At 35.0% G+C, this 24087-nt stretch overlaps 1 protein-coding gene across 1 annotated transcript in view; it reads right to left on the reverse strand.

Annotated features, from left to right (window-relative positions):
* Positions 1–6149: 6149 nt before the first annotated feature.
* Positions 6150–24087, reverse strand: part of DPY19L2 (dpy-19 like 2) — a 91476-nt gene continuing 73538 nt past the window's right edge. Inside the window, exons 18-22 of the mRNA XM_021699335.1 lie at positions 19694–19813; positions 18585–18759; positions 15418–15517; positions 13789–13914; positions 6150–6427 (exon numbers count right to left, since the gene is read on the reverse strand). Of these exons, the coding sequence (XP_021555010.1) occupies positions 6277–6427; positions 13789–13914; positions 15418–15517; positions 18585–18759; positions 19694–19813 (672 nt within the window). The 3' untranslated portion in view covers positions 6150–6276. The remainder of the gene's footprint in view (positions 6428–13788; positions 13915–15417; positions 15518–18584; positions 18760–19693; positions 19814–24087) is intronic.

The following is a 24087-nucleotide window of genomic DNA, read 5'->3' on the forward strand; positions in this document are numbered from 1 at the left end:
AAGCCATTATATTGCTCATCTTGAAAACAAAAAAGAATTATGAATTGTAATACAGTTTCTATGAATGATGTCTTTCTTCAAAGTCCAATGAACCATAACAAGGCAATTTTTAAAAAGCTGTACTAGAAAATCATATTTTCTTTTCACTACTATTCAGGATTTTCCAACTTTCCCTTAATGCACGTGAATTACTTTCATAGAAAAAATTTTAAAATAATCAAATTTCTATCAAAATTTCTATTAAGTTTGTGCTATTCAATAAAGGCACGGTCACATCATCTGCTATTTCAAGAAACTAATAAAGCACACGAGTGGAAGCTCAATAAAATCTACAGTCTGACAGTTTGTTTGGCTAGCTAGACCTCAGTCATCAGAACAACTCCCGATGCTTGTTTAAGCACACGAGGGCTACTGAAAGAGAACCTGACGCTTAAGAACCACTGATGTGATATCAAAGCCCTACTTTGAAGGGTGTAAAATATATTAAACATTATAAAGTATATGTAGATCTTAAAGAACTATAAAATGAACACTTACATACTTAACACCCAGTCAAGAACTAGCACAGGATTGTTGAAGCACCCAGGGTCCCTCCTAGATTGCGTTCTCTCCTAGAAGTGATCACCAGCCTATGCTCTGCATTAATCATGCCTGTGTTTTTGTTTTGCCACACATCGATCTCCTAACAATAGTGTTCTTTGCTTTTAGGCTATATATAAGTGGCATACATATTTACACACATGCCCCACCCTTGATAACTTAGTTTTTTATTCTTAACATTATATTTGAGATTCAGTCCTCCTGATACATGAATAGATCATTTCACTCCTGTACAATATTCCATTTTATTTGGTCTATTGGTGGCCCTTTAGACTATTTTCAGCTTTTTTTCTCTCCAGGTACAAATAATGCTTCCATAAATATTCTTTTGTAAAGATTTAAAAATTTTACTTATTTGAGAGAGGGAGAGAAGGACCATGAACGGTGGGGAGGAGCAGAGGGAGAGGGACAAGCAGACTTTGTGCTGAGCGTGGAGCCCAACACGGGGCTTGATCCAACAACCCTGAGATCATGACCTGAGCCAAAATTAAGAGTTGGATGCTTAATCAACTGAGCCACCCAGGTGCCCCGTTTCCATAAATATTCTTGTAATTGTTTTCCCTTGCATATTTGTACAAGCATTTCTTGTATCTTTAGGGTAAAATTGTTGGTTGCAGGGACTACATACTTTTAAAATTTATTAGGTAATAAATTATTTTCCAAGACAGCTATACCAATTTGTCCTCCTACTACAATTTCATGAGATTTCTTGTTGCTCCCTGCTCTCACCAATTACTATCAGACTTTTGGGGGCGCCTGGGTGGCTCAGTTGGTTAAGCGACTGCCTTTGGCTCAGATCATGATCCTGGAGTCCCGGGATCAAGTCCCGCATCGGGCTCTCTGCTTGGCAGGGAGTCTGCTTCTCCCTCTGACCCTCCCCCATCTCATGCTCTCTATCTCATTCTCTCTCTCAAATAAATAAAATCTTAAAAAAAAAAAGACTTGTACATTTTGTCACGTGGTTTTAATTTGCATTTCCCCATCTTCTTCTAAAAGTTTTAAAGTCCCGCCTTTCTAAGTTCTTGACCCATCTAAATTTTATTTTTATGCATGAAGTTATATACTTACCTATTCTTTTCAGATTTCCCTTTTGTTTCTCATGGTTAAAAAAAGAATTTTCAAAAAGAGATTTTTTTCTTCCCGTTATCTCTAACCCTACCTCTTTTGAGGATACTCAATGGATTTATCAAAGAATATGAACAGAACTACAGAGAATATACTTTCTAAAGATCAAGAATATAGGGAGTTATTACTGGACATAAAACTCCACTAGTTCACATGAGGCCAAAAACTGTTGAAAATTTACTAATCCTGCTTTCTATGTCCTATAAAGAGAAACCCAGGTTAGAGTAATAATGGTTTAAGAAATTTCATACATAAACATAACTTAAAAAGTTGACAGTATCCAACCATGAAATTATGATCACTGAATCTTTAAAACAGGTGAGGCACTGAGATTTTGAAACTTGGTATTTAATATTAAATATGACATACTGAATATGGTACAAATTATAAACTATTTTAGACAGCTGAAGCATAATCTCCAGCCTACAGAGTAGTAAGAATATACTAACTCACATGGCATCTTCATCAACATTACAAAGCACTCAATGGTGAGACAGACTCACTAAAAATCAGTATCTGTAACACAGACAATCTCAGTGCTGGGCTAGGCCCACATAAAAGTGGATGAATGAGGGGCACCTGGGTGGCTCAGTCGTTAAGTGCCTGCCTTCGGCTCGGGTCATGGTCCCAGGGTCCTGGGATCGAGCCCCGCATCGGGCTCCCTGCTCTGCAGGAAGCCTGCTTCTCCCTCTCCCACTCCCCCTGCTTGTGTTCGCTCTCTGGCTGTGTCTCTCTCTGTCAAATAAATAAATTTAAAAAAAAAAAGTGGATGAATGTAAAGAGGCAATAGACAAAAGGAAATGCAGCCTTTTAACAAACATGAATAGGTACCCAACCTCAGAAGCCATGGAACAAATGTAAATTAAAATAATAATGAATAACTCTGAGTGTCACAAATTGGCAAGAAATAATTTTAATAAGCCTGACCAATGTCAGTGAGGGTGTTGTGAAATGAGCATTGTCATACACTGACTTTGGGTGGTGTATATAATCCTTTTGCAAAGGTAATTTGAGGCAACCTGCATTGTAGGCTTTAAGGGTATCCACATTTTTTAAATGAAATTTAACTTTATGGAATCGATCCTAAGGAAATAATCTGAAAATCAGAAAATCTTACTGCACTAAGATATTCATCGTAGTGTTGTTCCACATACACATACATGCAGTAGCAGAAATGGAAATAGCTCAGCAGTGGTTTAGATACATCATCTCTGGCCACACACACACAAGGGGCTATTAGGTAGCCATTAAAAATAGTCTCTGTAAAACATTTCCATATCTGCTGTCTGTATAAAGAACAAAACCTCAAACTGTTTAAATTATGTTAAAAGGAAACAAGCAGAATATGCCTACAAGTTGGAAGAAAACAGTAAGACAGTAACTGTGCTTGTTTGAATATTTTTCCTTCTTTCAAATTTTTTTCAAAACAAAAATTCCATGAGTTCGTATTGCTTGTATAATAGACACATACCAAATGAAATATAATTTTATTATTAAAATCAACATGAGAGGCGCTGGGTGGCTCAGCTGGTTAAATGTCTGCCTTCAGCTCAGGTCATGATCTCAGGGTCCTGGGACCGAGCCCCGCCTCAGGCTCCCTGCCTAGTGGGGAGTCTGCTTCTCTCTCTCCCTCTGCCCCTCCCCTCCCCCACTCATGTTCTCTCTCTCAAATACAATTTTTTTTAAAAATTAAAATTTACATGAAAACTACTCAATGTTTTTTGATGTGGTGTCTATTAGCAGCAAAAGAGTAGAAGACACGTATCATTCACTGAAGCTGTACATCGGCTTCTGACAAGCAGAAGATGGGGGGATTGTTGTAGCTTATGTGTAACTCACTTCTAGCTATAGTTTCAAATAGATGTGCATAAATACGATCATAGGAAACTAAGGAAAACACTTCATTGCACTGAGGAAAATCTACCCATCACCCAACCCACAGTGTTCACTCATAGTCTTCACATTTCAAAAAAATAAACAATAAAATAAATGCAGGGAAGAAGCCAATAGCATTATTTGTACAAAAGCAAGCTGTAGCCCAGTATTCCTATTTATTGACACAGAATAAAGGTAGAACTGTTTAAAATTCTGAGATGAAATAACCTACCATGTAACTTGATATTACTAAACTGGTTATTTAGCGGGCAGGGAGAATGAGCATATGGAACTAACGTTTGTTGAGTGAATATCTACATGTGCCGAACACTTTAACACACTATCTTACTAATCCTCATCATGACACTGCCAAGAAGGTAGTGTGAGTTCTAATTTCCAGGTGAAGAGAATGAAGCTCACAGTCATGCAACATGACCAAGCTTAATTAGCACAGTGCCTGGCATACAGTAAGTACTCAATAAATATCTTTTGAATGGATTGTAGATAATACACCCAGTAAATAGAAGTGCCAGGATTTAAAATTAGACCCACCTGGTTACCAAGCCCACACTATTTCCATCATAGTACACTGCCTTCTGTGTAAGATGATGCAGAATTGTTTTTAAATGGCTAAGAAAGATCATTGCCAATGTAAACACAGTTAATAAATTCAGGCACCTGTGATTTCTACCTTCCTATCAGAATTATTTCAATGTCAAAATGTATGCTGGGGAAAGGATGAGAAAAGATAGAAAACACACAGGAGGATCTTCAAGGGCTTTTTTAATTTTCAAATATACATAGTACATGAAAGTAACACAATCCGTATTAATACATTTTATCTGTATGGAACACTTAGTTAATACTATTCTTCCCTTTTTGTTGTTGAATTCTACCAACTTCTTCAAAAAAATTTTTTATGACAACACCATCGAAAATATGTTAATTTTATGAATGTTGGGTTTTATGTATCTTTTTTCCTTCTTTGCCCCACGTACCAAAACAAATTATTTGAAAATGTTAAAATAAGTAAAACATGGCATGCTTTCTTAGCTGCTTTGCATCCTGTTAAAATATTTTACAACTATAAAAGTTGAAAATAATTTTATTGGTTTTCCTATATATAAATCCACATAAGTACACTTTTATAAAATACTTTATTAGCTAATACAGCTCTTCTTTTAAAAAAAATTCTACCAACTTCTTTAAAATATTTCCTATGAAAACATCATCCAGAATGTTTTAGCTTATATGAATGTTAGATGTTAAGTCTCCTTTCCTTCTTTGCCCCATACTTAGGCCCAAACAAATTATTTGAAAATACTGATAAAATGGGGCATGCTTTCTTAGAAGTTTTGTATCCTGTATTAAAATATTTTACAATTATAAAAGTTGAAAAATAATTTTATTGGTTTTCTTGAATATAATCTCCTACCTACTATACATGAACTAACCTATAGAATTAAGTCATTTTGTTTTCCCAAATGTGGAGGGTCAAGAACATAAGGGAATTACAAAAACTCCAAGATGATTAATTTAAAGTAGATAGATATTAAAATACTCAGATGTAGCATATTCACTGTCTCTCAAGCAGAGAAAGAGTGTTTATCTTTGCATTTGGCAACATCTTCAAGATAACTATTTCCCACTTTCAAAGCATTATTGTTGCATAGGTTTTATATTGGAGGAGGAGATTTATAAAACATCAATTTCCTCATCCAAAACCAAAGATAAATGAGGATTCAGAAATATGTTATTATGAAAGATGATGATCAGAAAGATGGTAATCAGAAAGAAAGACTATGTCCAATGAGCTATAGGGCTATCAAGATGAAAAATGCCTTTGCTTCATTCAGGATCTAGGATCTAAAAATCTCATATGATAAATTTAGCTGGATTTTCTTTGCTGATTATGTTTTAACTCCCAAATTTGGTCATGTACCATAGCAATTTTTATTTTACCTGGATGTTAAAAGAAAATCCACTGGATTACAAAGACAGGTTAATAACCTGTGAACTTTGGGAATTAATCAATAGAAAATACTTATCTGGTTGAGTAAATAAGTTTCAAGAGATTCAAAACATTTCAAAATAAGTTTTTGAAAATATTTAACTTGAAATGATAAAAAAAAATATTAAAAGCTATTGAAGATCTTTCCCGAGGGCTAATAAAAACAAAAACAACCTTAATAGACACATGGTTACACACAAATTTCCTCACAGAGGTATAGAAGTTGTGATTAGCATCAGGATTTTAAGGAAGTGTCATTTCAGAAACTGCATTAGTCTATTCTAAGTGGTTTAAAGAGTTTGAGCTGGTACATGCTGGTACTAGAGAAAATCTGAAGCACCTAGTTGAATACAAAAGGACTTACATAATACCTTTCATTTATTGAATTTCATTGTTCTTTTACATATATTTTTTCTTTAGAACTTTTAAGATGGACATTTGGTTTATGCAGTACGAAATGATTTAATCATTTAAAGAACAAGCTTAATAAGGCTGACATTCAATGAAATACAATGAAATAATTTACCTTTTAATAATGAGAATAACTTGAAATCATTTTTATTATCTTCTTTTTAAGGGTCCCTTATTAAAGCTTGTGATTTTTATTAAAATAAATAAGGCAAAGTGATTGCTTTCTACACACAGTGTGATGGGTTGTCTTGTTTTCAGTTAACCTTTAGTACTCTGTACATACTATTTTGAAATACTGTGGTGAAGTAAGGCCTCCCGTCCTTGAGCAAGATGCTACATAAGGGAGGATTAGCTGTATTGGAAGGGTCTTCCACATCCCAAATTTCCAGCATACTGCAACCAGGCCTAAAAAAAAAAAAAAAAAAAAAAAAGGCACATATATATCCATATGAAAAATGCATTCATATATGGGGAGAATACATAAAGTAGCTCTAAGATTTTTCGAGACTATTTTTTTAAAAGATTTTATTTGAGAGAGAGACAGACAGACAGAGATAGCAAGAGAGAGGCACGAGTCGGGAGGAGAGGGAGAAGCAGGCTCCCCACTGAGCAGGGAGCCGGATGCGGGGCTCCATCCCAGGACCCAGAGATCATGACCTGAGCTGAAGGCAGATGCTTAACTGACTGGGCCACCCAGGAGCCCTGAGACTAATTTATTTAATAAAGATTTTAAAGCATCATTTCAAAAAATGTAAGTTCAACACTTAAGGATAAAAATGAAATTAAGTATATGTTGCATTTTCATGTTCCACTTAACTAAATAACCAATATATTATTAAACTTAACAGTAAAGGTCCAATATACATTCAGAAATACATATTTAAAAATTTATTTTCAAAATGAAATATAAATATATTTTCTAGGTGGTATCACCATCCAAACATAAGGCCCATGAGTAGTAGGAGACAAATTGAAGGAAAGCTCATCTAATTCCTGATGAATTTCATATTTTGGGGCTTCACCTAACTTAGATTAGCATGAAAACATATAGTCCCAGGCAAGGAAGGAAAGCTCTTGTTTGCCAGATTTGTTCTCCTCCACCCTTTCCTATTTTGGGTGGCTCTATGATTAGACTGACTGGGATACTAGTTCTCACTAGGGAATATCCTTGCATTAGAGGCAGTAAAGGGAAGAAGTCAGGCAAAATTGGCTATTATTTTTAACAGCTATATTGAGGAATCATTTATGTACAATAAAATGCACCCATTTATAAAAAAAATGCACACATTTATGAGTAAAGTTTGATAAATACAGGGAAATGTCTATGTGAGTGTGAGTGTGTGAGTACCACCATAATCGTAATACAGAAAATTCCCAGCACTGAAACAAGTTCCCTTGAGCCCTTCTGCAGTTGGTCCCCTCGCTACAACTTAGCCCAGGCAAACACTGATCTTTCTGCAATATAGTTTTGCCTTATCTAGAATATTCCAGATGTTTATATACTCACTGCAGCTTTCATATGTTACTCACATGATAACAATATCATCCCTTTTCCTTCAATCTATACATGTATTTGTATTTAAAATGCACGTCTTACAGGCGACACATAGTTGGATTTTGCTTTTGTATTCAGTCTACCAATCTTTGCCTTTTGATTGGAGTGTTTTGTCCCTATTCACATTTTTTATTACTGATACTGTTTGACTTAGGCTTTTTTCCCTTTTTTCTGTTTGTTTCCTCTCTTTTTTGATTGTGTTTCTTTCTTGACTTCTTTTATGTCAGGCAAAAAGTTTTACTATATCATCTATTTCATTTATTGGCTTATGCATTCTTTTTTTTTTTTTTGCCTTTTTTTGTGTTGCTCTAGATATTAAAACAGGCATCTTCAACGTACCACAATTTACTTAACATTAAACTCGGATTATTTCTAGACAGTCATACATTCTATTTTCATTTATTCCCCTTGCTTGTGCTATTGCTGTCTCATATATATGACTTACAAACTCAAAAATAGAATGTATCATCTTTGCTCTAACTAGTCACAGGATTTTTAAAGATTTTCAGAGAGTAAATATATATATATACATATAGTGATTAATATTTATCCACATTTTTACCATTTCCAGTGTTTTAGTCTATCCTGTATTATCTGAATTTTGAATTATCATTTCAATGTCTGTTGACTCTATTATTTATGAAAAGAAGTCAGATGTTTATCATATCATTCTTCTCTTGCTTTTTTCAAGATTTTCTCTTTTCTCCTTGTTTTTCACCAGTTTGACTATGATGTACCGTGGTGCAGATTTCCTTGGGTTAACCTAGCTGTGTTTGTTAAGCTTAACTGGATCTCTAAGTTAATGGCTTTCAGCGAACAAGAAATTTTTGGCCAACATTTCTTCAGGTATTTTTTTTCTGCCATTTTTCTTTTCTTTCATTCTTTCTGTTACTATATTACCCATGTGTTGAACTACTTAATAACACACAGTTCTCTGTGGCTTTTGCTGTTCTTCAATCTTTTTGATCCCTGTTCTTTGGATTGGTTGCTTTTTCTTGATTTACCTTCAAGTCATTGATTTGTTTCTGTTGTCATATCAAATCTCTTGAGAACTTTTAAAGAATTTTCCTTCATTTATTATTCTTTTCAGTTCTAGAATTCCCATTTTTTTCCAGAGAGGATGCTTTGATTTCACTGTTGAGAATCAAATTTTGTCCCTTATTGATATCATGTCTTCCTTTAGTTCTTTGAACATATTTTCCCTAATTCCTTGAATATAATCATAACAGCAGCTCTGCAGTCTTTCCCTGCTCAATCCTACATCTCAAACTATTTGAATCAGTTTCTACTAACTTTTTTCTTGAGTATTGGTCAGACTATCCCATTTTTTTGCAGGTCTGGTGATTTGGGGTTGGAAACTAAACACTGGAGAAAATACCTGGCAGTGAGTCTGGAATCTATTTTGTTCTTCTGATGACTATTACTTTGTTTCTGTTCTGGTAGATAATTAACTTGTCTGGATCTCCTGTCTTGTGCAGCAGCTATCTCTGCTCAGGTTTTTCAGATTCCAGCTACTTCTTTCTTTTAGCCCTGGGATTTTCCTTTTGTTTTTATCAGCCAAGGATCTGGGCAGAGTTATATTTGGAAAGCCATCTTCTCCGTATTTCCCTTGCTTTGGGGGTTTCCCCCAGAATGTGTAGTTGCTTTGTTATCCCTTATTTCTGCCCTGACACCCTGAACCAGTGAGGACTCTGCTTTCTGCTTCCTAGGGTGTGTGCAAGTTGGGAAATGTACATGGTGAAAAGCACAGGGAATTTGCAAATCTCACCAGGAGTTCTCTTTCAAGGATAGACATCTTGGGGCACCTGCCAGGCTCAGTTGGTTAAGCACCTGACTCTTGGTTTCAGCTCAGGTCATGATCTCAGGGTGGTGAGACAGAACCCTATGTTGGGCTCTGTGCTCAGTGCAGAGTCTGCTTGAGATTCTCTCCCTCTCCTTCCCCTTCTGCTCCTACCCCTGCTCATGCTCTAAAATACATAAATAAAATCTTTAAAAAAATAAAAATAAAATAAATAAAAAGGATAGATATCTTGCCCTAGTTTCCACCTGCCCTTTTCCCAAGTTCCCAGAGGTTTCCCACAGGCATGTGTAGAATAGGTTTTAGGCAGAATTTATATTCAGATTTTAGATTTTGGTCTTTCTGTAGTGCTCTTGCTTCTAAAATGTCCCCTTCAAATATCCAGCTGCTTTGCTACTCACAGCTCATCTGTCACCATCTGTCCCCTCAAGCCAGTGGGCTGTGATTTTCTGCTAAAATAGAAGCAGGGAGGGCATGATTTAGGAAGTGCTCTCAGGCAAGTTCACAAATTCAGAGAAGTCCTTCAAGAGCAAATGTTTCTAAGTTTCTCCCTGCTTTTGTGTCACTTCCCAGAGACTTCAAGTAGTTGTTTTTAATACCATTAAAACTAACTTTGGATGCATCCTGTTAATTGAAGTATCTGCATATTGGAACTACGTCTTTGCTTTAAGTAGTGCCACGGTAACTCTTAAGACACAGTTCCAATTCAGAGTTCCTTGATTTGAAGTCTACTTTGTCTTATTAAATTTTAAAATAATGTAATGTACACACACATTCACATGACATTGAGCTCCATGGAACCATGCAAAGCAAAACATAATTTTGACATGCTCAAGTTTCAGCTAATATAGTACCACACAAAGTGAAGAGTGCCTGTGTTTTCATCCAGTTCTTAAAACTGTAATCTCTGGGAGCAATAAGTCAAACTCTTCTTGCCAATATTAACTGAACTCCCTCCAAAACTGTTTCTTATGGGTCCTATGTTCAATTTCTTTGGGCCTTCGACAGACCAGTAGCTCTTAAATTCAGTTTGTCCAAACTATAAAATCCAATTAGCACTTTTCATTATTTTCTTTAACATAGCCTTAGGCCGTTAGGTAAGGAGTATATAATACTTAATAGAACAGAGTTGTGAAGAAAAGTAGAAGAAGCCAATTTTGTAAAAAGAATTGCCTTGAGAGGGCGCCTGGGTGGCTCAGTTGGTTAGGCGACTGCCTTCGGCTCAGGTCATGATCCTGGAGTCCCGGGATCGAGTCCCGCATCGGGTTCCCTGCTTGGCGGGGAGTCTGCTTCTCCCTCTGACCCTCCTCCCTCTCATGCTCTCTGTCTCTCATTCTCTCTCTCTCACAAATAAATAAATAAAATCTTAAAAAAAAAAAAAAAAAGAATTGCCTTGAGAGACAATTTGCTATTCCTTCTTTAGAACTTATTCCTGGTGTCTCAGAAGGCTATTAGTGATAGCTGTAGAATGATTTTCTAAGTCCCAGAATTTTAGAAGACTTCTTCTTTGCATAAATATTTATTTGTATATTTAGAGTAACTTTTTATTAGAGTACAATTACAGAAGTAAAAATGCACAGATCTTAGTGTACAGTTCCATGAGTTTCGACAAATACATACACTCATATAAAAAACATGCCAATCAAGATAGTGAACACTGTCATTAATCTAAGAAAAAAAAGTTCTTGAATCCCTTTCCAGAGGGTATTCCCACCACCACCTCTACCCCCTGGCTCCACCATAGCCAACCACTATTCTGATTTCTATTCCCATTAGTTTTGCATATTTTGAACTTCATAGAATGGAATCACATAGTATGTACTCTTCTGTGTTTGGCTTCTTTCATTCAGCATGTTTTTGTGATTCATCCTTTCTTCACACATCAGTATTTTGTTCCTTTTTATTGCTAGCAGCATTCCATTGTATGAATATACTATAATTTGTTTATTCAGTTATCTCTTTTTTTTTTTTAAAGATTTTATTTATTTATTCATGAGAGATAGAGAGAGAGAGGCAGAGGCAGAGGGAGAAGCAGGCTCCCCGCGGAGCAGGGAGCCCGATGCGGGACTCGATCCCAGGACCCTGGGATCATGACCTGAGCTGAAGGCAGACGCTTAACCGACTGAGCCACCCAGGCGTCCCTATTCAGTTATCTCTTGATCATTGGGTTGTTTCCAGTTTGAGATATTACGAACATCCTCTACGGACAGATATTTTTATATCTCTTGTTTAAATTCCACAAGGAGTACAATTGCTGAGTAATAGGGCAAATATATGCTTAAATTTTTATAAGAAGCCTCCAAATACTTCTCCAAAGTGGTTGTATCATTTTTACTCCCATTAGCAATGTAAGAGATTTCTAGTTAATCTGCATCCTTGCCAATATCTGGCATTTCAGTTTTTAAGATTTTATCTGTTCTAGAGTATATGTTATAGTATCCCATTGTGGTTTTAATTTGCATATCCCTGGACACTGACAATATTGAGCATCTTTTCATGTATTTACTAGTCATCACATATTTTCTTTCATGAAGGATATCTTCCCAAGTTTTTGTCCATTTTCAATTGTATTGTCAATTTATTATTAATTTGTAAAATTTCTCCATGTAAAATATATATATCTCCTTCATCAGACACACACTTTACAAACATTTTCTTCCAGTCTGTGGATTCCCTTTTCATTATCTTAACATCTTCTGAGGAAAAGATTTCAATTTTGATGTGTATGATTTATTGATTTTTTTTAATGGTTAGTGTTCTGTGTTCCAAGAAATCTTTTAATTTTAGCTTTTACATTTAGTTCTGTAATCCACGTCGAGTTAATTTTTGTGTATAGTGTAGTATGGGTCATGGTTCACTTTTTCTTCTGTACAGATATCCAGTTAGATCAGCAACATTGTTGAAAACACCTCTTTTTGCACTCAAGTAAAAAAGATATATATTATTTTTTAATTTCCTTTGTGGTTTTTTTCTTTGACCCATAAGTTATCCGTAAGTTTATTGCCTAATTTCCAAATATGTATGGATTTACCAGATATTTAGATTTCTAATTATTAATTTTTAATTTAATTCTGTATGACTTCAAATCTTTTAAGCATACTGAAGCTATTTTTATGGCCCAGCATATTCTTCCCTTGGTGAAAATTCCATGTACCCTTTAAAAAAATGTGTATTCTGCAGAATGTATTTTTCTGTACTGTTCTATAAGAGTAATTAGGTCAGGTTATTTGATACTGTTTGATGTTTCTATCTTTTAATCCGTACACTCTTTTTATCTAATTTTCTCAGTAATAAAAGGAAAGTTAACATTTCCAACTATCATTGAAAATTTGCTTATTTTTTCTTTATATTCTGCACATTTTTACTTTGTGAACTTTGAAGCTCTGTTTAGATATACACATTTTAGAACTGTTATATATTTTTGATGAATTAATCCTTTTGTCATTATAAAATGTCCATCTTTATTTGTGGTAATATGCCTTGATTTGAAGTCTACTTTGTCTTATTAAATTTTAAAATAATGTACACACACATCAACATTATGATGTTCCTGTTTCTTCTTTTACAACGTGCCATTTATTCCTAGATATATAATTATTAAAATTATATATTAAATATAGTATTAAAATTATATATTAAATTATAAATTTAATTTATATAAATTTATTTATTTTATATAAATTTATTTATATATTAAATTATAAATTTAATACATAAATTTATAAATAAAATTATAAATTAAATTAAATATAGTATTAAAATTATATATTAAAATTAGCCACTAGAACTTATGAACCTCACTTTTCCAAAATGTTTTATGATCTAATTCCTAATTATCCATACGAGAAATGAAAATTCTTAATGTTAGACTTAATACAACTAAGAACCTCTTAAGTCAAGGAGTCTAAAAAAAGGCCTCAAGATATCCATTAACCATTTTAGAATTTTGTGATTTTCAGAAATTAAAAATTATACTTAGGAATATTTTACTTACTATGACTTCTGGAGTTATCTGAAACTTTTCTCATAAATCTTATAACTTCAGTGTTATCCAGTTGTAGTAAAAGAATGCTAATGGTTCACACTGCTGTAAATTCAAATCTGTATTTCATACATCTAATACAAATTATCATAAGAATTTGAAAAAGTATGAAGGAAAGCAACATTATTTAAGATGTTAAATTAAAATGAAAAAATCTGGGAGCTAAAATACACTATAGTTTCTTGAAATTAGATTCTACTTAAATGATATTTACTTTCCTACATGAAATAATTTTAAATAAAATACCAGGATAATATTTAATGGAATTTATTTAGAATAAAAATTCTTAAAGAATCACAACTATTGTAATAAAGTAAAACAGTTGTTGCTTAAAGATATTCCATATCATATAGCATAGGGCTCATACTCACTTAGTTCTCACAACACACCATGCCTCTTCTAAAATGTAATAATTCACATGTAACTCCAACAATTTCTCTCTCACTTCTTTTGCAGATTTTCGACTATATGTGGAATAAACTATTTTTGTGCGGGCCCTTTAAATTCAAAACACAAGTTAAAAATTTTTTTTAATAAGTCATAATAGAATGGACTAAAGAAATTTTGCTAGTAAATTAAAATCTCAACACTCACTGGATGGAGCATTCATATATATGACCTCAGGGAGCATGAATTGTTTTGGGGATAGCATAGATTATTTTTGGAGAGAAGTTTCCACCTTCCTACTTATACTTTGCGTTTGCTAAAACTTACAGTGGTTTGAATTTTATATGTTATATGTACTGCTTGTTAGTGTTTACCAGAACAGACAGACATAAACTGGTTTAGACTCTAGACCTGGGTAGCAGGATAATAGTTCAGGATATGAATTTGCTTTGCATATGCATAAAATTAATCTGCTCACGGAACACATTCAGATAAAGGTGAACAGAGTGAAACAGATTTTGGTAGATAATTTCACCTACTGAAATTACCCGAAAAGCATATGAATTGAAGTTGAAATGTAGCAAATCATACATTCAGACAGAGGGCATCTAGTGTAGCAGTCAGGAAGGTTGACAAACAGGATTAGTCACCAAAATATGGTACAGCAGACAAGTTGGTCCTAAATAGGAGTTTTTATGAAATCCTGAATAATTACCATTTATGCACTGGATATTTCTTTTCTTTAACTTATTTTAAGTTCAATTAGTTAACATATAGTGTATCATTTGTTTCAGACATAGGGTTCAGTTATTCACTCGCTGCATATAACACTCAGTGCTCAGTACATCATGTGCCCTCCTTAACGCCCATCACCCAGTGCCCCTATCCCCCACCCAGCATTGGCCATTTCTTAAAATTTCAAACATATAAGATGTGTAATGTCCAAGACCAGATATAAAACTTTAAATGATTTAAAATTTTACCTCTAATAATAAGCCAAAGATGCATTAACAGGAAAAGATTACCCTGACAATGACTAAAATGATTAAAATAATTTTTAAAGGTATTTAAGGAAAACAAAACTTTCATACCTCAATGAAAACCAGAGTTCTCATAACTAGCTAGCAAAACACACCCTAAATTTTCATAAAAGCATGTAATATAGCTAATGTCATGTACTTTTTCTGTTAGAAAAGGTTAGTTATAGGCTACCAGTAAGATAGAGAATGGTTTCTTAAATCAGGGGGAGGGGTTTGTGGGGTTCAGAGCAGGGGCCGGCAAACTATGGCCCTGGGCCAGATCCATCCCATCTCCTAGTACTAGTACTCAGCAGTTCTACTGGAACAAACAGACATACACAGCTTTGTCATGAATACGTGACATTTGCACTTTGAGAAAAACTAGCTTTTTTTCATTTTTCAGAGGTTTATTAAGCTTCCTTTAGAGTCGAAATGTACAAATAATGATTTCTGGAAGGTTCTTATATATTTTTTAACTTCCAGCATGAATATGAAGATGAGAGTGTGTGTGTGCATATGCAAATTTTTCCCTATTCTTAAGAGTCAATATAAGTTGTAAGCATGTCTGGTTGAAACATTCAATCAGTTGCCAACCTCAAGTCTGCATCCTCGTAATGTGGGTGATTCACAATGGGGTGAAGGGTAGACAGCTTGACACTGGCCATCGTAGGCATGGCACCTGCAAACACAGCATCTGAAAAACAAGGATATATTCCTTAGTGACATATTTTAAAGAAAACCAAAAATCATTACTTATCTATAATATTTGAACTCAAATTAAGGAAAATGAAATACATTTAAATAACCACCATTGGCATTATCCTTTTTCTTTGTTCAATACTGTCTACTATAACAGCTGACTTCTGTTATCTCTGTGCCAGGAACTGTGTTAAGTAAGTTTACTAGGATTAAACAATTTAATTTGCACAACTTTATGAAGTGGGTTCTATGTTATTCTTACTTTGTAAATAAGGAAACTGAGAGCCAACAAAAGTAAGTGACTTGTCCAAGACTACACACCTAGGTGGCACCAGAGCCCACCCTCAGCCACTTCAGTACAACTTCCTGCCATGTTCAAGCTCAATGTAAAAGACAATACTACAAAAGCACATGTGACCAGAAAGAATTATAAATCTTCATATCTTGTTCTAATAATTTAAAATGCCAAGAACTGACAGACTGTTACAAAGGGCAAGTCTCATGCTACATCTTTTAAGGTGAAACTGTGAAGTGTAGTATCTTGGAAGACAAAAATGTTTACTTACCTTCTGGCACTTCTCTATAATAAATTATTATATAGTTTTGAAGGTCATTATCATTTTTTTAAAGATTTTATTTATTTATTCATGAGAGACAGAGAGAGACAGAGAGAGACAGAGAAAGAAGCAGGCTCCCAAGGAGCAGGAAACCCGATGCGGGACTCAATCCCAGGACCCTGGGATCATGACCTGAGCCGAAGGCAGACGCCCAACCATCTGAGCCACCCGGGCGCCCAGGTCATTATCATTTTTAATCAGCATAATAAAATTACGAATAAGAACAAGGCATGTCATTCACATCTACCATAAATAACTGAATGTTTACTTACAAATGTAAGTATTCTAAATGTAACTTCAAATGAAAATCTTCACATATGACTGAAATTTGAAGATATGTAAGTCAATCAGTGTAGAAATATGCATTTACTATCACAAGGTTCAGTAATTAACGATGGAAAGCTCTTAGGCTAACGCAGTGGTTCTCGACCAGATGGGATTTTATTTCCTAGGGATATATATGGTCAATTTCTGGAGACATTTTTGATTGGCACACTGTGGGGGAGAGAGGAGCTGTTGGCAACTTGTGGGTTGAGGGAAGGGATGCTGCTAAATATTCTTCAAAGCACAGGCCAGTCCCTAAATACCAATAGTGCCAAGGCTGAGAAAATGTGGGTTAGAGGGACCCAAAGCCCAGGGACACAGTTATCAGGAAGAAAGTATGTGGGTCTGTCCAGCAAGAGCAGGACTCACTGAAGAGAAACCATCTATGGCAGAGAGAGGGGGAGAAATACTCTGCACAGTCTTCACTCTTGATGGTGAGATAAATATGAACAAGATGGGGAAAGAATAGGATACTTTCCTATATGTTTACTGAAATCTCCACATACACTCTACCAAATGTATTAGAAAATGTACATCCTTCTGACTTGACAGAGCCTCACTAATACATGACTTGGTAAGTAGACCATGGGCTGGATTTCAGTTTCCCCTTGTCCTCTCAACTGAGCACCCTTATGCAGTACACAAACTATACAACCCTACATGGGGGACCTGACCCCATTAGTCTCACCCATACTACAGAACATCATGCTGCTTTTTTTTTTTTTATTAAATTTTTTTTATTTTACTTTTCCGAGAGAGAGAGAGCGCACACAAGTAGGGGGAGGAGCAGAGGGAGAAGCAGACTCCCCGTTGAGCAGGGAGCCCGATGCGGGACTCAATCCCAGGACCCTGGGATCATGACCTGAGCGGAAGACAGACAGTTAACCAACTGAGCCACCAGACGCCCCCATCATGCTGCTTTTAATAAACATGTGGTAACCACAAGAGAAGTCATAATAGAAGGATGAAGAAGATTTATAAGAAAATCAAAGAAGAGGTGGCTAAAACTGAAGTAGGAGGAGTTTGTGGGAGTTGTCTTAGGATAAGTTGCCAAATGTAGGCCCTCTCTGCCAGGAACCCAAGACAAACACACTGGAACAAAGACAGATGCAAGAAAAGATTCTAAAAGTAGGTACCTCATAAAGTTTGGGAAAAATAACTAACGGGTAAGGGGTAAGGGAGAGTAAAGGGAGCACCTACACCTTGTACTCCTATAGAGAAAAATTCACTAGAGGATTAATTTTAAAATTCTGATTAAACTGGTCTGGCAGCTGTAAGTGATGAGGAATTGTCACTTCTGAAAACATGATATCTGAGTTGAGGCTTATAAAAGTTTACCTTAACAATGGCTAATTAATAAAATGGTGACTATCAAATAAGCAAATGAGGAAATCACCCCAAGGAGTCACAGGATAAATTTAAATAAGCCACAGTGAAGAACTTGTGCCACACAAAATTACTAAATTTCAAAAATAGGCTTGGACAAGATTATGGATTACTTATAGAAAATACTGTAGAATATACTTATTCTCTGGAAAGATTTTTTAAAAATGAAATAAATATCTCTGGTTAAAGTGGTTTTGGATAAAGATAGGAAGAAAAAAAAGGTAAGCTAAAATGATATTCTGGAGTATTTACAAGTAGAATTTATACTCATCTCTTTGAAATGATTTAGTGAAGAAAATAGAATATCTGAGATTTTAACTCATCTGTGTGCAAATGGTTTTACAGAGTTGGATGAGAGAGCCAGCACTGACTGAAGTGATAGAAAGGGCATTGTTGACCTCCCCATAGTCAAAAGTATCTTCTCCAGTGGTCTGTTCACAGGTGTGAAATTTTGTTATTGAAAATTTGTCATTGTTAGGGTTAAAATACGATAATGATCTCAGCATTACAGTACATTAACTATGAACAATCATTAATTCCTCATGTTAATTAAAATTCTTGACAGTTATCTAGGAGGCATCTAAAGAGGGCACAAAATTGTTTTTTGGAAAGGTTTGACTCGGTGGACACTGCAATTAGCATGCTCAAAATCTGTGAGTGAATAAATGACTGCGTGTGTCTGTTTCTACATGTCTATAAATACCTAGCTATACATAGAACTAAAGAGCTACATACCTGGTCTGGTATTATATTTGATCCATTGTATCAGTTCTTCCTGAGGCAAATTATTAAATTCTCCTATTATGCTCCATTGATTATGGAGGTTTGCACAACCTTGTATTGACATCACTGTTAGAATGCCAAAGATAACATTCTCAAAGCGAACTCTGCAAAAAATCCATCCAAAGAGCTGAAATGAAAGAAACCATTTATTTTTAATTCTTATATGAAGAGTGCTATAGGGCCAATAATAAACTCTTACCTTGCTACTTAAACCAAGGTGGATTATCATTTGATATTATCAATGCACTAATAATATACAGAACTATGGTCACCTATTGTTTAAAAAGAGTACATATTTTGGAAATTATAGGGCCTAGTAAAAATGGAACTTTCTTTATCCTCAAAAGACTAAAGGAAGAAGCACACTTCATCCTTCTAGTACTGATTTACTACCAAGGATTAAGATTAGCAAATCACAAAAATGTGAAACATCCTAGAGCTAAATCCTGTAATATCTGGCTTTAATGGACATCTAAAATAACTGTGGAAACCCCACTAGCAATAACACATATATTCCTCTCAGAAAAATGAGCATTATGATATTCTAACACAAGACTCTTTTCATCAAAACTAAGTAAGATGTTTCTAGAAGTACACTGGTCCCCAAATTCTAGCTTCTTTGTCTAGCTCTTCTGTATATCAATGGTAAGAGAATCCCAGAACAGACAACTTTTCCTAGGGGTTCTCTGAGCCAAACAGGACAATACTAGAGCAATTACCCTGCATCTACTCTAGCATTAGAAGAACACTTGAGGATCGTTTTGGTGGGCCAAGAAATTCTTGCCCAGACCTGAACTCCAAAGGCCTATGTCTGTGGATAGAATACTAACATAGGGGAAAGTGTACATTGTCACTTATCGTAAGAGTATCAGTTAAAATCTAGGAATAATTTTCAAAGCTACTGGAAATTGCTTTTATTATTCATAACTGATCATAAAATAACCTTTTAAATCATTTAAACCAAGTGTTTTTATATTTTGGATTAGTCAGCAAAGGCATGGTAACTACAGTGCTGTTGCTACAGTTACTATAGTGGAGTGACACAAAAATGAATACGTTACCCTTCGAGAGCATATCAAGGAAGCCATAACACACATGTGAGGTGTTAAAAACAACTTCAGCCTCATGATTAAAACGGCAAGGACAGTGAATGCTAACAGTTGCAATGTGTGAAAAATCAGCTGTAAAAACAAAACAAAATATTTTCACTTTATATATTTTTAAATTAATATATATTAAAACTATTATCATTCATTAGGACAAGGATCTTTTAATTTAGTAATAAGTCTGGTAATATTTATTCATTCATTCAACAAAGATTTAGCAAATGTGTATTATATGCCACGTACTATTCTGGGGGCTTTGGATACAAGAGTGAACAAAACAACAGTGAGTGATTTCTGCCCTTGTGAAGCTTACATTTTAGAACATTTAGTAAGGAAAGACAAAAATAGTCATGGCAAGTAAATGAATCCATTATATAGTCTCTTAGAAAGTGGCAAATGCAGTGAAGAAAGTGGAACAGGGAAAGGGGACTCGGAGTGCAGGGTGTGGTGTGAGGTTCCAGTTGCAATTGCAAGTAGGACAATCAGGGAGGGCCTCATTGAAGAGGTGGCATTTGAACAGGCCCCTCACAAGGTGAGGAAGTGAGCCACAGAGACATACAAATATGGAATGCTTCACAAATTTGCGTATCATTCAGTCAGCAACATAAATTGTAGCAAAACATAATCTAGATTATTTTTAAAGTAATGGAATTATATATATAAATATTTGTACTGATGAGTAGGACACCCATTTTATTAAGACGGGGTTCCACTGAGCAAAGGTTTCAGATAAAACTTTTCTAACAGACATATTCATAAAATATCAACCAATTCTTCACTAGAAAAATAGACAAAGAATGCAACCAAAATTCAATACATATTAACTAAATATGTTCTAACTTGCTAATATTCAAATTAAACATTAAAGATAACAAGATATTTTCACCTATAAAATGGACAAATATTAATACTGTTAAAGAAGATGCCATACACTAAAATAATTGGTACATTTCTGTAATTTAGCATTATTTATCAAGATGCTACAAAAGAGCCAACTCTTTTGACTTAAATTTCCATTCTAATTTAAGGGAATAATCAAGACCAAAAAAATGCCTGTACAAAGATGATCACTGAAGTGAATTTTTAGCAGCAAAAATACTAACAACCTATGTGACCAATATAGAGGAATAAGTAAGTTACCACATTTCCCACATGCATACAGCCATTAAAAGATTACATGTTAGTAGATTATTTAATGGCATGGATAGTTTTCAATGTGTGTAATTATGTACATACAAAATTATTAATTTTGTGAAAACCATCTATGTGTATATATACATGCCTGTATGGGGTGGAGAAGGCTACAAAAATATGTACCTAAAAAGTTAATAGAGGTTATTTCCCGAATGGTGATTTTTCTGAATTTTCTAACACTTTTTAAACACGTGTTATTTTAGAATTAGAAATATCTGATTTATGTTTAAAACAGAATGCAAAGCTGTGTTTTTCCTTTTTAAGTAAATACGTTCACTTAAATGAATTTGTTAATTTTTTCATAATTCTTGAATCCAAAGTTGGGATGTGGAAGATTTATTTCAAAATCAATCCTTCATTTTTCTTTAGTCAAACTCCTCTTTGGACAAAGTCGGGGGCATGTTGTGGAGGGAACAAAAAAACATCAACACACTTCACACCTAAATAGGTCTTTTTGGTTAGGACCATTAAATCACAGACTGGTAGATTACATGGGCCATCTTCTTTAATCATCTATCCAAAGCAGGGATCTCTTCTGTAAATCTATGAACTGGTTATTCACTAATTCCTGAAAAAGAATATGCCATAAAAGTGCCTATTATAATTATGGATAGCTGTAAATGTTAGAAAATCTTTCCTAAAACTGAACCAATGTCTCCCCATAATTTCCACACCTCTGCAACTGCACAAAATTAGTCTAACCCATTTGCACATGACAGTTCTCTATTATCCAAATGCTGTACTCATGACTTTGCACTAATCCCACCTTCACCCTTAGAAAGCTATTTTTAAGCTAAATATTCAGAAACTTGGATCATTAGTTCTGTGGTGTCATAATTTGGCTGCCTTGCTCTGGACATGGTACAGACCGCCCATGTTTTGTTAAAATGTGGCATCTAGAAACAGACTACCATAGATGTGGTTCTAATTTATTAAAGTGTACATCTGACTTCTCCCAACATGCCTTCCTTTGGTTATCCTGAGCCACAGGATGAGACTATCATCGTCTCTCCGAAATCCCATCACTTGTACTCTTTTTCCATCACTTCTACTTTAGCACCAACTGCTCATATGACAAGAATTAAATCCAAAGGAGTAATTCTTCTTGACTTTCCTCTATTATCTAAAGGCTGAAAAGACTCTGTTTTCATATGGACATCTGAAAGATCCTCACCATTTCCTTATCTTCCCTGCATGTTTTTTTTTTTTTTGGTGGGGGAATGACACAGAACGACCATTCCAAATGGCACCACTTATGTTTGTTTTCTATTGTTATCCACATGCTCTAACCACTCTACTCACAGGCTACTGACTTTCCATGGACCTCTCTTGCCATAGTTATTTTATCTCCTATTCTATCAAATAGTTTTCTTTTCAACTACTAAGTAGAAGACAGAGGGCTACAGTCAAAAAGCACAGTCCAAAATCCTTTACTACCCTACCATCCATTTGTTAGTACCTCTTTCCACATAAAAATTACTAAGAAAATCCTCACATCTTTTAGAGGCTGGAAGCAAGGAAAGAAGAGAAGCTCAGGAAACTGTTCACTATCCATCCTTGATATAAGTGAGCCCAACTGGGTAAAGTATAAGGTAGCAGCTCCCAAGCATAAAGAAAACAAAGAGTAAATGTAGAAGGCCAGTCCAAATGGCAGACTGTACCTGTCAAAACTACCTTCCACCACAGTTGTGGAGATGTCTTGAAAACATGGTAGAGATACCCTTCACTGGCACAGTTAACAGAAGACAGAGTATTAACTGGAGCCCCAGAGGTCTTGGTCCAGAAGGTACGCAAGTTTAAAAGTGGGCATGTACACAGTGATTAATTTAACACTAGGCATTATTGTAACTCTCTTACATATAACTCATTTAATCCCACAGCCACCATATGAGATAACTATTGTTATTACTGCTGTTTTGGTTGTTCCCAAAAAGATGTAGTGTAACTTGGCTATGATCACATAGCCAGTAAGTGGAAGAACAAGGATCTGGGGCCAGCCAACTCCCAAGTCTGCTTCTTTAACCACTACACTATGCTTCCTCTCCAGACAATAAAGTATTCAACCACATGGTTCTATTAGTCTGAGAACATAGAAGTGTACAGACCCCCCAACATATATCACTCAATCCATTTTTCAAAAGAAGTAATTCTTCCCTGAAATTCTGATTACCTTTTAAAAAGCCATCCTTTTTATGGCCAACAGGACAAATATATATCTACAACTCAGATCTGATTATACCTAATCTCTTGCTTAACAACAAAGTCCAGGATAGAGTTCAGCTTCTTTGCATACAAAGTCATCGTGGTCTGAACCTATGTCATTTTCTGCTACTTCTTGCATTTTCTATGCATCAGCAGTCCTGATTTGTCTGTAGCTCTGAACATAACGTATTACCTTATGCCTTCTTTGTACATGCACATGCTTTGACCTTGGTAAATTCCTCCTTTAAGGTCATTAAAAAAAAAAATCTGTTCCTAACTACCCCATCTCCTTCACACAAATTTAATCACTTCTTCTGTACTACTTTTCTACCTACTTCCTTTGTCAAGGCACATATAATTATCTGTTCACATTGCTTGTCTTCCTCCACTACACATTAAATTCCACAAAAGCAGGGACCTGGTGTATAATAAGCACATAATAAAGATTGAACTGATTAGTATGCAGAATTAACATAAAAAAATTAAAATGGGCAAAATAAGGATAAATGGAGAAATGAAAGAAAGCAAAATTCATGTGAGAAAAGAAGGCAGAAAATTAAGGAATATTGTGTTTCTAAAAAGCAGTGGGAGCACTGGGTATTATCCACAAACAATGAATCACGGAACACTACATGAAAAACTAATGATGTACTCTATGGTGACTAACATAACATAATAAAAAAAAATTTTTAAATAAATAAAGTTAAATGAGAAAAAAAAAGCAGTGGGTTTAAAAAAATAAAAAGCAGTGGGTTTTAAATACCATACAATAAAGTATGAATGTGCACTGTTAAGTAAAACTGGGCAATGTGACAAGACTGATGTGCGTAAGTGCAGTTCACATTAGGTGGTAGCATGTGGAGAATGATTAACAGCAGGACTCTGCTGCCACATGGCCTAGGTTCATAGGCCTTGGTTCCACAGAGCTAAGGTCCCTTCAGCTTTGTGACCCT

This window comes from Neomonachus schauinslandi, chromosome 12 (genome assembly GCF_002201575.2).
Source record: "Neomonachus schauinslandi chromosome 12, ASM220157v2, whole genome shotgun sequence".
NCBI lineage: Eukaryota > Metazoa > Chordata > Mammalia > Carnivora > Phocidae > Neomonachus > Neomonachus schauinslandi.